The 16389-nt window shown below is 38.0% G+C and overlaps 1 protein-coding gene across 1 annotated transcript in view; it reads right to left on the bottom strand.

Moving 5' to 3' along the window:
* LOC131047594 (ornithine aminotransferase, mitochondrial) overlaps positions 1 to 16019 on the bottom strand; it is a 79397-nt gene extending 63378 nt beyond the window's left edge. Inside the window, exon 1 of the mRNA XM_057981400.2 lies at positions 15694 to 16019. Coding sequence (XP_057837383.1) covers positions 15694 to 15848 — 155 coding nt within the window. The 5' untranslated portion in view covers positions 15849 to 16019. The remainder of the gene's footprint in view (positions 1 to 15693) is intronic.
* Positions 16020 to 16389: the final 370 nt, after the last annotated feature.

Genomic DNA, 16389 nt, shown 5'->3' with positions numbered 1-16389 from the left:
CTAAGATACATCAATGAGGTCTTTACAAACTCACAACTTTTAGCATTCAACAACTTGTTCTCCTAAAGGATTTCAAAAAAAAATTCAAGATGAGAGATGTTCTTCATAAGTTCTACTATATACCAAGATATCATCTAAGTACACAATGACACGTGAATTAATTGAAGATCCCATACCTCAAAGCACATGAAGGTGGTTGGGGCAATGCACAAACCAAAAGCTAATGCCAACCACTAGAAGAGACATTGCTTTGTCTTGAAAATTGTTTGTGTTGGTTGAAAATTTTGTACACTTGGGGGAAATATACAAAATTGTGGTTTCAACCACAGCACATGAGTAAAAACTCTCTTAATTAAGGGAAAGCTCCCCCTATCTAACTAAAACTGAAATAAAAACAGGATGGGACAGCAGTCTTCCTTCTTTCTTCAAGAAAGACAATATCCTTTTCTCTTCACAGAAAAGGATAGCGATTGAAAACGAACAACAGTAACTACTTTCAAGTGAAATGAGAGAAAGGAAATGAAGTTTCCTGAAAGCGCAAAGACTTCCGTCACTTCCTTCGGGACGGGACAGCAATATCAAGTTCAAAGACTTGACTATTGGAAGTCCTATCTACCCTTTGCTATACTAAATTTTACAACGAATAAAAGATAACAGCTCAAAGACTGAAATAATCTATTCTTTTAATACAAAGACAAGAACTAATGCAAGCTCAAAGACTTGCTGCTATTTCTTGTCAAACAGTAATTTTTCCTCAAGAATAGACGCAAGCTCAAAGACTTGCTGCTCCTTCAAGAGAGTTTCCTATTTTAATTAATCTTCTCTACTTGCAGCTCAAAGACTTCAAATCAGATTGGACTAAGCTCCTTTAGAAACACTTTGCATAGAAGAAATAAAAGATTCAAACCCAAACATGTAGCTCAAAGACTCAAAACTTGAGTAATCTTTCTTTCTTATTCTTCAAAACCTTCAATTCACATACATAAGCTCAAAGACTTCTTGCTGTAAATTTGGCAGAGTTTTTGCTTGCTTTCAAAAAGATATATTTACAATGGACCTCTCAAGTATTTATAGAAGAGGAGCCTTGAAAAAAAGGTGGGAGGATCCTAACTAACTTGAGAGATTCTCTCAACCACCAAGACTCATTCAATAAATAACTGAGACTTCATTAATTAACTAAGAGTTATTCTAACTAACTAAGACTTATTCCAACTACAGTCCTAATCGGACACAACTTGTAGTTGCCTTACATGTAATTACAAAAGTACAAGTAATGTGTAACTTGTATTTTACAAAAATTACTTTTAATGTAACTTGTCAAAACGAAATTACAACTAAAGATTACAAAAGAGGGAAAATTCAACTAAGTGTTGAAAAACACTTAAGTTGCCTTTTGTGAAGACACGAATCCTTGAAATTTTCTGATGCTCACTTGTAGTTCCTCGGGATTTGGTTCATGGGTGTTCTTAGCAACAACCATAGTCTTCACAATAGTGTCGTGACAGCGGAGGAGCGCAGAATTGTCTTTATCCAGGATAGGCTGGATCTCATGCAAAAAGGCTTGGTGTTTCATCAATGCTTGAATCGAAGCTGCCGAGAATTGTTCGCTCCTCCATTCATTATGAATCCTCATTTGTAAATCAGCAAGAACTTCTTCTTCTGGAATCAGCTCTCCATCCTGACTTACTATATTGCAAGAGGCCCTTTCACAATGTGAGACAATACCTCGATAGACTTCATCCCGGAATCTCCTTGCATCACTGATCTCCTCAATGAGGGATTTAAGAACAAGGGTTTTGTTTTCCATGAGTTCCTCAAATTCCAAGTACATGACCCTGGAAGAGATGATGGCGTGCTCCTACAAAATACTCAGCTGTTGTTGGGACATGGTACGCCAGATTGCCAGACTTTTCTCAACACTTTCCAGATTCTTTTTGAAAGTGTTAGAAGTCTGATCCAGTTTTTTCTCAATGGTTTCCAACTTAGACATTATTTGAAAAATGTCTTTTACCACTTGAATACATTGATCATGAAGCTGATCAACCCAGGAATCCAGTGCTTGTACTTTCTGAGCAGCCCTTTCCACTCCACGAATCGATTCTTGGGAACCAGAAGAACCTATGGAGTTACTCCCTTCAGCAGCAGGTTTTGTGATTTTATGAATGGCTGCCATGAGCTGTCGGTTTTCTTCTTCTAGCTTGTCTTTCTTTGCAAGAAGATCGTCACACCTTTGCACTAGTGAAGCAACAGAAAACTGAGCATCATGTTTAATGACCTCATGTGTTTGCTTGCCCAATTCTACCCTTGTAACCTTATAATCAGCAGCTGACATTTCATCAAGTGGTTTATCTGCAATAGGTTCCACAATTTCAGCTACTTTCATCTTGTTGCTATTAACAGTTACCCTAGAGATAGTCTTTGCCTTCTTAGCAACTTTTGATCTGGACTATTTGAGTTGCTGGTAGTCAAAGGCATCAGGTGAGATCTCTTGCTTCTTTCTTTTCGGGGTGAAAGAACTAAGCCATGGAGGCAAAGTCATCAACTCACTTCCAGTAGCAGCCGTAGGCAAAGGAGAAGCAGTTTCTGTTTGAATTACCGTGGTCACCCTGGGAGGAATATCTGTTTGAATAGCGACCACGGTTTGCTCAATTACCAATGGACATGAAGATTGCCTCATGAATTCTTCAAAACCAGAAGTGGAAGTATCAATTTCTGATAACTGAATGCAAGTGGGAATATCTTCAGGAACTTTCAACATGCTTTCTCGTTGTTGATCAGGAGAAGGCTCGTATGCTGAAATGGGAACTGCATTCTGAGGAGACTCATCAATGAGCAAATCAGGAGGAGAAAGAGGCGTCTCAATGGAAACCGGAGGAATGACCTCGTGAGGCGTGTCTGAAAATGGAGACTTAGGCGCATCATCAGATTGCTGCCCCTCTTCTGGATTATCCAGATCGATCACCTGAACATGGAACCATGATTTCTCCTTCCCACGAGTAGTTGTCTCCTCAAGAGGAAGCACTACTGCACGACTAACTCGTAACTTGATCCTTGTGCCTGAAGATGAAGCACCCTCCTTATTATCAATCTGAATCTCAGACTTCCATCCAAGAGGCCCTGTAGAATCATCTTCTTTACCAACCTTGATTTTGATAAGTCTAACAGCATTACTTTTCAGCCATGCGTTAGTGTTGGCCAAGATAGGCTGAAATCTGTCAAGAATGGAGACGCACTCCTTGTGTGACCATTGGATCAAAAGAAGTGGAGCTTCCTCAACCCTTCGTGAAGTGTATTCAGGATCAAGTATATGCCCGTCATCGATCATCCCTTGTGGGATATCTGCCAAGTTCAAGTCAACAATTTGCTCAACAGTGAGCCTGCAGTAATCCATCTTCAGAACTTCGACTTCTGTGCGGAGATCTGCCCAGATGTCTTCAATGCGATGAACATGTACAAAGGATTTCTTGATCTTTTCCTTCATACCTCTATAATCAAAATCAGCTCTAGGTTTGAACCTCTTAAGCTTGATTTCCTGCAATTCAACCTCCATGGCCTTAGCCTTCACAGATGTGACAAGGGAGTATCGACCAATTTTCAATGGATTTGTGCTGGAGATCCCCATTCCAACCTTGTGTCTAGCAGACTGAAGAGTGTGAACGGCCATAATCTGTCTTCCCAACTCCATAAGAATTATCTTATCGGTTGGGTATCTTGGAAGCATGTATGGCTGTCCATCATAGCACCCAATCCTCATGTAGGTGAAAGTGGGAAATTGCAGGAATAAACACCCATACTCAGACACCTTGACCCATGCCTCATCTGATACTCTTTTATTTTTGAGATCCATGTCAAACTGACACATGAAATATCCAAAGAATGCATCTTGGACTCTTCTGAAATGCAGTCTGCTAGGTTTCAAAGGCAACTGGTCATAATATTCCCAAACTGGTATAAGCGAGCGATCACCCTTGGTAGAAAGACCTGGAAAGTGTCTAAGTGATGCTGCTAAATATACCAAATAAGAATTCATGAAGAAGGTCATAGTGGTAGGAACCGCTGCAAGTTGTTCGCACAAAGCATCGCTGATGATTTCACCCCATGAAATGTGATGCGACTGCCGTATGAACATGATGAATTGATACATCCATGGCTCAAAGACATTGGAGTGCTCAAGGCCCAACATTCTGCTAAGAAGAGTGATGGTGTCTCCTATCTCCCACTTGAAATCACAACGGTACAACTTTGCCCATCTTGAGAAGGAAGGACGTGGCTCATGAATCCACCTATTGATGTGACGCTTGCAATCTTTTTCTCTTTTCACATAATACTCTGCTGCACTTTCTTTGGTAATTTCCATATAAACAGGTGCAGGAGGTATTTTGAAGACTTTCTCAATTGTATCCGCATCAAGACGAATTATGGCTTCACCATCATCATTTTTTATGACTCTCGACTCTTTGTCAAAATGATGGGCGCATGCGAGAACAAACTCAGGTTCTAGGGCAGCCACTGGGAAAGAAGATGCATGATGGATATGGCTGTCCAACAGCCGCTGCAAGTTGTTATCCTGTGGATATTCTACCCTGTGAATGAATTCTGCCATATCAACGTGCCCTATTTTTGTGTCCCTGATGCGATCCAATGGAGAAGATACCTGGGAAGGTGTAACCTCATTCTGGTATTTGTCATATTTGTATTTCATTTTCTTTGGAGTAGGCGATGCCGGCAAATCTGACATTGATTGTGAACCTGGAATGCTGTGATGAAGACTTAAAAGAGTTAAGGCCACATCATAATCAGCTGCAAATATCATTCTTTCTTTTTCAAATGGGTAAAACTTTGATCTCTGAATTTCAAGGTTTTGTGAGAGGAAGAGGGGAGATATGTAGAAATGGGAAAATCTTGACTTTGACCAATTTCGGATCTTGGGAGAATTTTCGTAAGTATACAAGTTGGAAAGTACATACATGCAATCGGGGTTTTAAAACCCGAATACAAGTACACTTGTAAATTCGAAAATGGAGAAATGGATGAAAAATGGGATTTTGACTTGCGGGAAATGATGGAAATGGAAAGTACGGATATGGGAAACGTGAATGGATAGAAACGGGAATATTCGGGATAGTCATTTTCATGAAAATGGGAAGATCTTTTCAAAATGTAAACCGGTTTTCAAAACCCGAATTTGCAAGAGAGGGGTATTTCACACTTTTCAAGCTTGGAATTTTAACCAAAAATGATTAAATTCCTTAACCGTAGGGGAAAAACAAGAATTTCCAGCGAACTTGCAATCAAGATTAAAAATCCCGAATACAAGCTAAGATGGAATTTTGAGAAGAATAATGCAATTTAACAATTGCATTTCAAAGGGAAGATTTCTTTCACGAAAACCAATTTTTAGGGGAAGAACATCACATGCCAAAAAAAAAAAAATGCAACAAATAACGAAAAAAGAAGAAAACAAGAAAATAATAAAAAGAAGAGAAGAAAGGAAGAACATACCTTTATTAGAAATGCAAAATGCTTCTCCAACAATGCAATACTTCTTGAGATGAAGAAGCAAAACCGGACTATCAAACCCTTAACACGTTTTTTGTAAAAATGCCCCAAATATGGCAGCAATCTTAAACTTGGAGGAGCAAAATGCCAATGGAAGTGTGCATTTCAAGTTTATTGGAGCAAAACGCCTAAGGTATTTGTTGGAGCATTGACGCCAAAGGTATTTGTTGGAGGCAATGACGCCAAAGGTTAAAAACGCAGCCAAAGGAAATCACGTTTTTGCAAAAAACGTGGTATTCAATGCAAATTCAATGGATCATTAAATGTCTTGAAACCTATCCCATACTCCACGCCTAGGTGAGAGAGGGCAAAACGCCTTAGGAGATTGCAAGTTGTTAAAGATTTAACCCCTCAAAACATGGCATTAAAGAAGAGCGTGGTTGCTGATTTAGGGTAAAAACCAGCAAATGTATCCTCCAAATGGCATGAGAAATGTCCAACAATGCATGAAGATAGGACGCAAACCAAAACGCCTCCTTCCTCCAACAATTTCTCCACAAAATTCGCCTTGAAATGGTCAAAAATCGTTTTTCCCTTGCATTTCGGGTTTTTGGGAACAAAAGACAAGTTCGATTTGTTCAAAATGAAGCAAATCGGGTTTTAGATAGAAAACAACAAGTTCGATTTTCGCTTTTCCCTCTTTCATGCCAAAATCGGGTTTTAAAAGACAAATGACAAGTTTAATTTTTCACTTTTTCACTCATCAAACCAAAATCGGGTTTTAAAAGACAAATGACAAGTTTAAAATTGTCAAAAATGCACTTTTATGTCAAAATCGGGTTTTAAAAGACAAACTGCAAGTTTAAAAATACTTGTAAGGGGGAAATAAAATCCCTACAACAAGTAAAAAACACTTGCACATATGTAATGGGGATTTAAAATCCCTATTACATGCGAAAACCATTAAAGTAGGGGTTTTTTGAACAAAATGCAAGTTTACTTGCAGTTGAGCCAAAAAACCCCTATTTTAATTAAAAATGACCAAAAAACAATAAAAAGATAAAAACATTAAAGGGGAAACTTAAAATAAATTACAAGTGACATATTTTAAACAAAAGTGCACATGTAATTGATCAAAAATTCCCCTACAAAGACCATAACAATGAATATCATTAAAACTTGCAGTTTGAAGAAAATTCTCCACCTGCAGTCTAGGTTTTAAAACCCGAAATTGAAGGAAAGGCATAGCAAACGAACCCAGAATTGGACGAAATTCGAAACGTAGTTCGACAATGGACTGAGGATTAAGCCAGTCCAAGGATTAGTCAAAATTCTGCCTCGGGAAGCGTGCCATAGAGTAAAAATTTTCATTTTTTCACAAAAATTTCATCATAGTGGTCCTTCATTTTTGGAAACAAAAATGAGGACAATAGTTTGCCATATGTCTTCCTCTAATCCTAACTTGATAATACTATGATTTGAGGTCCAATTTGGTGAAGAATCTAGCATGCTAGAGCTGAAGTAAACCATCTATACAGGGTAGCGGATACTCAATTTTTATGGTAATTTTACTCATGCCCCTATAATCCACAAATGTCAACTCCCATCCCTTTTAGGCACAATCACTATCAAAGAACCACAAAAGAATGTGTTGGGTCTCATTACCCTTTATTCCAAAAGTTTCTTTAGCTGATCTTTGACTTCCTTAGCCTATATCACACTCTGACAATTTAGGCCAATTTTGTGCAAAGGACAATCCAATAAAAGTTGGAACTTTATACTCAATGGCACACTTTGGAGGCAGCCCTTTGTAGCCTTCAAGAACAAATCTGAAAACTTCTTCACTAACTTATTTATTGATGCTCTTGGTGAGTGTGCAACCCATAAAGCCTCTATACTTCAGCCCTTTTATGCTTCCCATTTCCTCTTAACAACAAAAGTGTGAATTTCCCACTAGTAATAATCAACCGTTTGGCTTAAGATGCACTTAACATGGCAATTTTGACCTTATTTTCTGAAACATTCTATGGAACCCCATCCAACACAAGCCGATATTGATTAGGCCTACAAAAGTAGATTGCCTCCCTCATGTACAAATATGGGCTTCCAAAGATAACCCCACATGCATCAAGAGGAATAACATCAACCAAAATTGCATCCTTGTAATCAGCCCCTATGCAAAATGACAACTTCCATTGCTTTTTGACAGAGATAACCACTCCTTGCTTGAGCCATCCAAGTGAATAGGGTTGGGGATGATCCATGGTTTGCAACCTCAACTCACCAATTGGTCTTTGAGAAATAAGATTTGCACAAAAGGAAGTACCAAACAGTGAATCTACCTTCTTGTCCTTTAACTGGATTTTGATATGAAACAATTCTGTGAGTTCCTCTTCTTTAGCTTTGGAGCTCTTACCAACTAAACAAATCTCTCTCCACACCACAGGAAATCTTGTCATCTAAATCAAACACCCTGCTGATTTCCTTGTCTTTGTTAGAAGGTGATGTCTGTCTCCTTCTTGTTCCTCCCTAAAGGTGCCAACACCAAATGTAGTTTCCAACACCTTTCATCCAAATGACTATACTTATCACAATGTGAACATTGGAATTTGCTCTTCTCCTCCCCTTATTCCTTCTTTTCAACTTAAGTATTGGCCATTTTTTGGACTTTCTATTATCTTTGTCCTTATTTTAGCCATCCTTGCTGCTGTCCTCTCCTTGTTCTTTAGCTTGAATAAAGAAAACTTTTTTTCTTACCAAGCTCTAGATAGTGTGCTTGAATACACGCTTCATCAATATCTTGAGGCTTCACTATAAGAGCAGGCCTCTTGAGGTACCCAAACAGCCCTCTTATGTGCTTTATCAAAACTTCTTTGTCCATGGTGTCCTTCCCTAATTGAACCAGTTTTGTGGAACTCACTTGTGTACTCTTGCACACTTTGACATTTTATTTGCAAGAAAAAGTGCATTGCAATCACATGCTCCTCCTCGTAGAAAATAGGATAGAATTGGTTTTTAAGTAGCCCTTTGAAGCCTTTCCAACAAGATATGGAGGTACTTTCCAACATTCCAAGGACATTGTATAGCTTCTATACCATGTCCATAAATGATTAGCTAGTTTGAGCCTAGCAAATGATACTTTTTAAGGGGTGTGAGTTTGTAAGCCTAAAGTAAACCTCCATATAGGAGATCCACTAATCAAGTTTCTCAACATTTATCTCTCCATCATAGGGTTTTATGTATATCTTCACATCAACCTTGAAAATATCCCTCTAGATGACTCCCCTTGTTTGGTTTCGGACTTTTCCAAATCTCTTTCTTCCTCATGGAACCTTCTTGTACCAAGTTTCTTAGTTAGAGCACGCATGATGTTCTCCAACCTATATATCTTGCTAAGCGAATTCGCATTTCTAGGAACATCATCCTCTAACCACTAGAAACAAGCCTCACCACTATACTCATTTGGTGCCATTTCTCTTCTAGCTCTTGTCCACTCTCTTGGGCCAATATTAAGTTTATATGGACTAAGATTTCCACTTCCACTAGACCTAGTAAATGGCATACCACATTCGCCACATCAATTAGAACACATGATATGGCTCTAACACCACTTAATCCATGAGACATTGAGGTTACGCATCAAGTGCTTACCAACAACAGATTTCAATGCAACTCAACAATGTAGCCCTCAAACACTATTGTTAGTCACTTCAATATGTTTGCCATGCAGCAATAACATATTCAACAATTTAAAACAAGGAAAAGGCAAAAATAGAGATCAAATAACAATATGCAGATAGAGATCTAACATGCAAGATAGACACAAAAAACAAAGTTTTCCTCTAGAAAAAACCTAATTTGGGTGAAAACCAGAAGAGTATTTTAAAGGCATCTTAATCACTATGTCAAACATCAAACACAAGTGTTACATTGCCATTTAGAATCATCAAAACTTTAACAACATTTTGTAGTTTCTTCACTCTCCCACCTTGCAACTGTGTGATAACCACCCCAATTTTTTTCTAATTTTTTTTCAACTTATTTAAAGCTACAATGCAATGTCCTTATCACTTTCTGATCACCCAATTCCCAATAAAAAACAGGTGAGAGCATATGGTGTATAGGACCACACCAAACTATCTATAATGCAGCAACATCAAAAGAAACACACTAGGCAGCAGAGCCGGCCAAATCTTCACTTCAATGGAGTATGCTATGGAAGAACTGAAAGGAAAACACTTCTACACTTATTCAGCAGAGTGTGCAATTACAATGAGCACAGACATTTCTCACTTATTCAGCAAAGTGCCATTATACAGCACAGTCACTTCTTGCTTATTCAGTGGAGTGCGCAACACAGTCACTTCCCACTTACTCAGCGGAGTGCAATTACAACAGGCACAGCTACTTCCACATATTCAATGGGGTGTGCAAATACAATAAAGTGAAAGATGAAGTCACTAACGAAACTACCATCCCGGGTACTGCAGAATAATATGAAATGCATTACAAATCAAAATTAGAGAATATAAACTTGCTGAGCTATGCTGATATAAAGTTTGATCACACACTTAACTGCTAAACATCCAAACTGAAGCAATATAAATGGGTAAACAATGTATTCAAGAACCAACAAACAGGTATACCTCATAAGAATGAAGTATGTTGCTAGTACCAGTCTAGTAACTCTTTAATTTGCTGATAACATGGTCAAATCAGGTCTGCTATAACTGGCGATGCTTAGCCAACACCTCAGAATGTTGATACAACAACCACTACAGTAAATATTCACCAAGAGTCACTCCAAAATGTTGACAAACACTCCCCAACACACGGTGCAACATCTCAAACTAGACTGTTATCCAAACTGAAGCAATATAAATGGGTAAACAATGTATTCAAGAACCAACAAACAGGTATACCTCATAAGAATGAAGTATGTTGCTAGTACCAGTCTAGTAACTCTTTAATTTGCTGATAACATGGTCAAATCAGGTCTGCTATAACTGGCGATGCTTAGCCAACACCTCAGAATGTTGATACAACAACCACTACAGTAAATATTCACCAAGAGTCACTCCAAAATGTTGACAAACACTCCCCAACACACGGTGCAACATCTCAAACTAGACTGTTAGACATTCACAGATGCTTGTGGATCTGAAACAGGGTATTCTACTGCTAGCCCAGCAAACACTAAAATCATCATGACTTGTCATTACCATCAAAGTCCACCCTGAAAAGTTGACGCAGCAATTTAATTAGCTCAGATGCCTTCTAACAAAGCATTTTGAGCATAGAAATTGGGGTGATTTAGCTACTAAACCCACACGCCCCTCTCCTTGTGGTACAATCGCCTTAGAATAAGCACGGCTCATAAAATTCAGCAATATTTTTCTGTAAAGCTGTACATCCTGCAATTATGTCATAAGCAACAACTTATAACATCATGGAGAATGAAGTATATACCCAACAAGTTGATTCCCAAGAGGTATAGCCAGAAATGGAGAGCGTACAGCCAGCAACAAGACCTCCAAATAATTGCCCAACAACACTCCAAAACCTCTAAAAAATTTAAGCAAACAACAATATACCTTCAGGAAATCAAAACACGTCAAAATCATCCATTTTCAAAAATAACTAAAAATACTTCTCTTGCAAGCGCAGCAATGTCTCCTATATGAAACCACTAAAACCTCCAGGAAGGTGGGGGGTTGGTCCCCAAAACTAGTATTTTCAAGAGGGTTTTTGTCCTCAAAAAAATCAGAGATGAACACAAATTCTCTCAAATACAAAAGCAATAAGATAACATGTCTAACCTCAGCAATGAGATCTCATCCTCCTTTTATAACATTCTGGAAGAAATTAAATAATAAATACCTCTTTTCCCTCCAAAAACTCCTTTGTTTCAAATTAAATAATAAACCTTTTAAGAGAGCAAAGTCTCCCTTTTGCCTAGGTGCCCCCCCTAAAGCACAACTTTAAACACATTTTTTATAAATAATTATAACTTAGTTGATTTTATTCTTAGGGCAACTTAAATTATAACTATTTTATAAATTAATAAATCACCCAAGATGTGGAAACCATCAAAATGATAAATATGAAATTCTGACCATACCAATATGTCATTGAGGACTTAGTACAATGAACTAAAGCAACTTGGTGTCAATCTAAAAAATGGCATACTTCTCCAAGAAGTTTGGAGAGCTCCCAAAAGGATGGAATTGCATTCTAAAAGCATCATGAGGCTCACCAAGATCACCTAAACTCAATACCATGAACCAAACCAATGCTTGATCAATAATGTGCTCTCCAAAAAATGTTGAAATATGTAGCTAGAATCGGATTCTAGATTAAGTTATTTATGTAATCATGGGTGGCAGCATGTAATTTGTGTAACTTGTAAAGCATTTAGGTCTGACCCTAATGGGCGAACCCCTTGTGCAATTATGTAACTTGTAATTAGGGCCGACCTATGTGTAACTTGTAATTAGGGCCGACCTATATGTAACTTGTAATTAAAGGTCTGATCCTATTCTTGGCGCCAAAACTACAAGGCCAACTATGATCTATTGGAGGCATTAATTCATATATATACAAGAGGATTTGTGATCATTCTAACATCAATACAATCAGCAAATTTCCTATCTCTGCAAATCAGCAAATCACGAAGGGTTCCTGAATCTGTCTAAAGGCTGGCGAACTTGTATTCCAAGCTGAGCGAACATCCTTCAGTGCTGCCAAATGAAGTTACAGTGACAGCGATCTGCATTTGAAGGATTGTCAAGGTCATAGCATTTCAGATAAGTCTGTCCTAGCATGGGAATGTTGTAATTGTGCTACTGTGTTTGATCTAATATAAACTGAGATAATTGTTGCTGGGTTTTTCACCTCCAAGAGGGAGGTTTTCCCAGGGTACTACTGTGTTATGTGTATTGCGTTTATTGTTTTATGTTCTTTGTTATCAGTCTGATCATAAAATCAACAAAAAAGTTGGAGTTCTCCCTTGTCCATCAATTTTCCTACGAGAAAATTTGAAAAATAGCTAATTGTTCACAAATTGATTATGCAAGGGGGCATTACACCCTATAAACTTTGCTCTTCCACTTGCAAACATGAACTAAACATCAATAGAAGGTTATCTGATTGAGCCAAACCTTGGGAATTCAAGAATACAACAACCATAGTGTTTCTCCACCCTTCCATTGCACCAAAAAGGTGAAAAGAATGTGAAATGTATCAATTCAATTGCAAAACCTCTTCAAATTCCACTCATTGGCTATATCAAAACAAGCCTACCACTAGGATTGACTATTTGCCACAACAACTAACCATTCATTGTGACGTTTAGTGTGTTCATCATCTACTAGAAGCAATGAATTTGGAAAAATGCCTTTTCGACCTCACGATGATGTTTGCAACTTAAATGAAAGGCAACAAAGATGTTCCAAACCATCCATGCTACCTTGTAGTCCAATTTACACACTACCATGCATCATAATACATTGGTTTTTCAACAAAAAGAGTTTTCTAGTCACAAATCTTGAGATGTGCTTTCCAAATGACCCAATCTGTCCAACATCTTTAACTAGATTTTAGACCCTATTCTTTTTCCTAAAGCTTTGAACCACGTTCCAAACTAAAGAACCAATAGTGTGAATAGAGGATCTCACCTTTTGGTTTTGCTCAACTTTATTAGCCTAGGCCCTATTTTGCTCCAACAACATGTAAGTATTCCCTCTTTCTTCCAAGGTAACCATTTGTGCAAGCCATCACATTGTTTATTTGTTCAAACCTTTGACACAAATTAAAATCATTATCATGATATAGAGAAACTTCCACTCTCATGGGAACTCCTAAGGAACATCTAAGCATTCTTTGACAGTTCTACGGGCATCAAGGAGCCCCTCCCCCCCCCCCCCAACATCCCTTGCAAAAGGCTGCACACAAAAATCTCCACTTGTAGATGGCGATGGGGATGAGGTAGGCAGGAGGAGGTAGCAAGGAGGCATTTCTTCTCAATCTCCATCCCCAAATCAGCCCTTTTTTTAAAGAGGGAGTTCCTAGCGGAACACCATTTTTACATAAATAAAATAGCAACTACAAGTGGCATAACCATTTTAAAAGAGGGAGTTCCTTGCAAAAAATAGCAAAGGTTAGCATTTTACATATAGAAAGTTTCCTTGATTTGACCTCTAATTTACTAGTTCAAGTTTCCCCCAGCTTTAAATTTTGGATGGAACCTCTCACAACTACAAGTGACATAACATACTGACCAAAGGAGAGAGGAGCACAAACAAATGAATGGCATGACTATCAAAGCAATAACCACTGATTCTTTTGTAGTGGAGCTAAGTGGTGGAATGACACTTCACTTAATGATTTCATGGTAACGTTAATAGAATGGGCCTTGTCCCCTATTCAGTTGTATGCCTACATGCAACATTATTGGTCAAACATACACCCCAATTAGTAGCACCTTTCACCTTGGAGGGGGAGTTCTTTGACACAAATCCTACCAACTTCATTCCTTGTGTGGTTGGGGTTCTTTAAAGTGACCATTTTATGTGACACGTGGAATAATCCAAAGGGTCTATGTGGATAGCATGACAGATATCAGCCTCTTTGGCAATTGAAATGTGCAACAAAATGTAGCACTATTTGATTGCCCTCGTAATAAAATAAAAACTTCAATATTTATACTTGTCTTGTCACTATTAAGTCATCGTCGACACATAATCATCTAATCAAATCAAAAGAAGAGAAGCGAACCTAAAAATAACAAGTGGAGAAATTCTAGTCTATAAAATCCAACAAATCATGAGGCATCACATAATGCAACTTACTACTAAAACTTTGAGTTTCACTTGCATATAGAATTCTAGTTGATTCCTATATGCAATAAATAAATTTGAAATATAAATCTTGATGTGATACGTTGCTAGGAAGCACATATGCAAGTACTATTACAAACCTTCTCTACACCTGCATAAGAACATGGTGAAAAGTGAAAAAGCGCACACACAAACATGTGTATAAGCATGTCTTTAGTAAGATTATGCATGCTCTTGGAATCCTCAACGGACTCAGGATCATGTATTTAGTATTACTGAATCCTCAATATGAGCATTTGGGTTTAAAATCCTACTAAACCTTAAGGTAAGGGTCAAAGTATGACTAGCATTCAGAGCCTCCTGAGTTAATCTAGGTGCTACTCCATCTGTCGACAATCGCAGCCAAAAAATAGCACATTAGAAAAATAATAAGAAGGTTTCTAAAACAATCTTTTAAAGTATATCTATATTTTTATCTCTTCTTTGAAGCTTTTAAATCTATTATACATAAGTATTGTCAATGCTTACATCATTTTTTTATTGCAAATTAGAATACAAACTTAAGGTTTGAGTAGTTTACTGTCACTACATTAATCAGAATGCTAACATATTGTTGGTTAGTCAACAACAATTATAATTAAATTTTGCAGTGGTGGATTGTCGCAAATCTCTACTAGACGTATTAAATGATTGAAAGTTGCTAAGTATTTTTCCCTGTGTATGCTTGCTCGATTTCTGGTTGCGTAAGTGCGGACCTTTCATATCTCCGGAGTTGCAATTACTATCTATAACTACTTTGACCTTTGAGACAAAGAGTACTGCTACCCATGCGTGATCTTTCTGGAGTGACCAACCCACTGATGCCTTTCCAGACAAGACGTTATCAAGACCATAACCTCTAATAAGGAACTAGGATTTCCTTCCCCAGGCAAGTCTGTCCCTTCAGATTAAAATTTTTAAATAGTAATTTTAGTTATCAGTGTCGCCGTATCATAATTTACAAGTAGATTTTGAGGAACTATTCAGATGTTTAGCTCAAATCCTCAAATCGTTCACAAGTTTTAGAAAAGTAGTTCGTTATGAAGCATGAGTGACTTCAACTACATACGATGGACGTAGATCTTCCAGTAATTTCAAAAACAGATATCAACAACTTCGGGATCAAAAGTTATATTCCCACTACAAACAAACACTCAACACTTTACATCGATTACAAATGCATCATTTGAAAGTAACACAAATTTGTGTCATTTTTACTTCAACAGTAGGAAAAAAACGATATCTTCTCTAAATGGTTCCATTCAATTTTTGAAGGTGACCCTGAGCAGTGTTGGCAATGAAGAAAGGAGGGACTTACTTATGAGCACTGTACTCTTGTTCATACTTTATCATCTCATCGGAAGAGCAAGACTTAACGATCTGCTCAGAAGAGGAAGACGCTGACATTATAGTGCGACACAACAATCGAAGGATTTCAGGTCGCCTCCTCATCGCCATTGTCATGTTGTTCATTGTGGCCTTGCCTTGCCTTGCCTTGCCTCGAAATGTATACTACATATGAGTTGAACACTTCCTTTGTTTATCTTTAATCTCTTCCGCCTCCCTTGTGGCTCCTCTTTATCTCCTCCAACGTACAATTTGTAGGTATCCCCCGCCTCCGATAACTAGGCCGCATACGTTTTTACCTGTGTTAGGGCAAATGAAAAACACGGAGTCCGTTTTACACACGGAATCCGTTTCACATGTTCCTATTTTTCTTCGGGTAACTCACTCTTGTAATGATGATTTTAAATAGTTATTATTTTTAATTAGTAAAAAGTTTATATTTTTTTTATAATATAAGTCTAGTTTAACAGGCTTGGTAGCTGGACTCAAGCCTTAGTTTATGAAAATGCCACCCTCTTCTGCCAAAAATGCCGCAAATTTGGGCATGTTATTTCCCAATGCAAGGCTCTGGCCCCCCTGCCTCCCAAGCTTAAGGGCTCAGGCCTGGTGGAAGATTATGTGTCAATTGCTCCTATTATTCATCAAGACCTGGTTGTGGGGCCTGTTG

This window comes from Cryptomeria japonica, chromosome 4 (assembly GCF_030272615.1).
Source record: "Cryptomeria japonica chromosome 4, Sugi_1.0, whole genome shotgun sequence".
Lineage (NCBI taxonomy): Eukaryota > Viridiplantae > Streptophyta > Pinopsida > Cupressales > Cupressaceae > Cryptomeria > Cryptomeria japonica.
The sequence above is the reverse complement of the archived record's forward strand: the minus strand, read 5'-3'. Positions and strand labels throughout refer to the sequence as shown.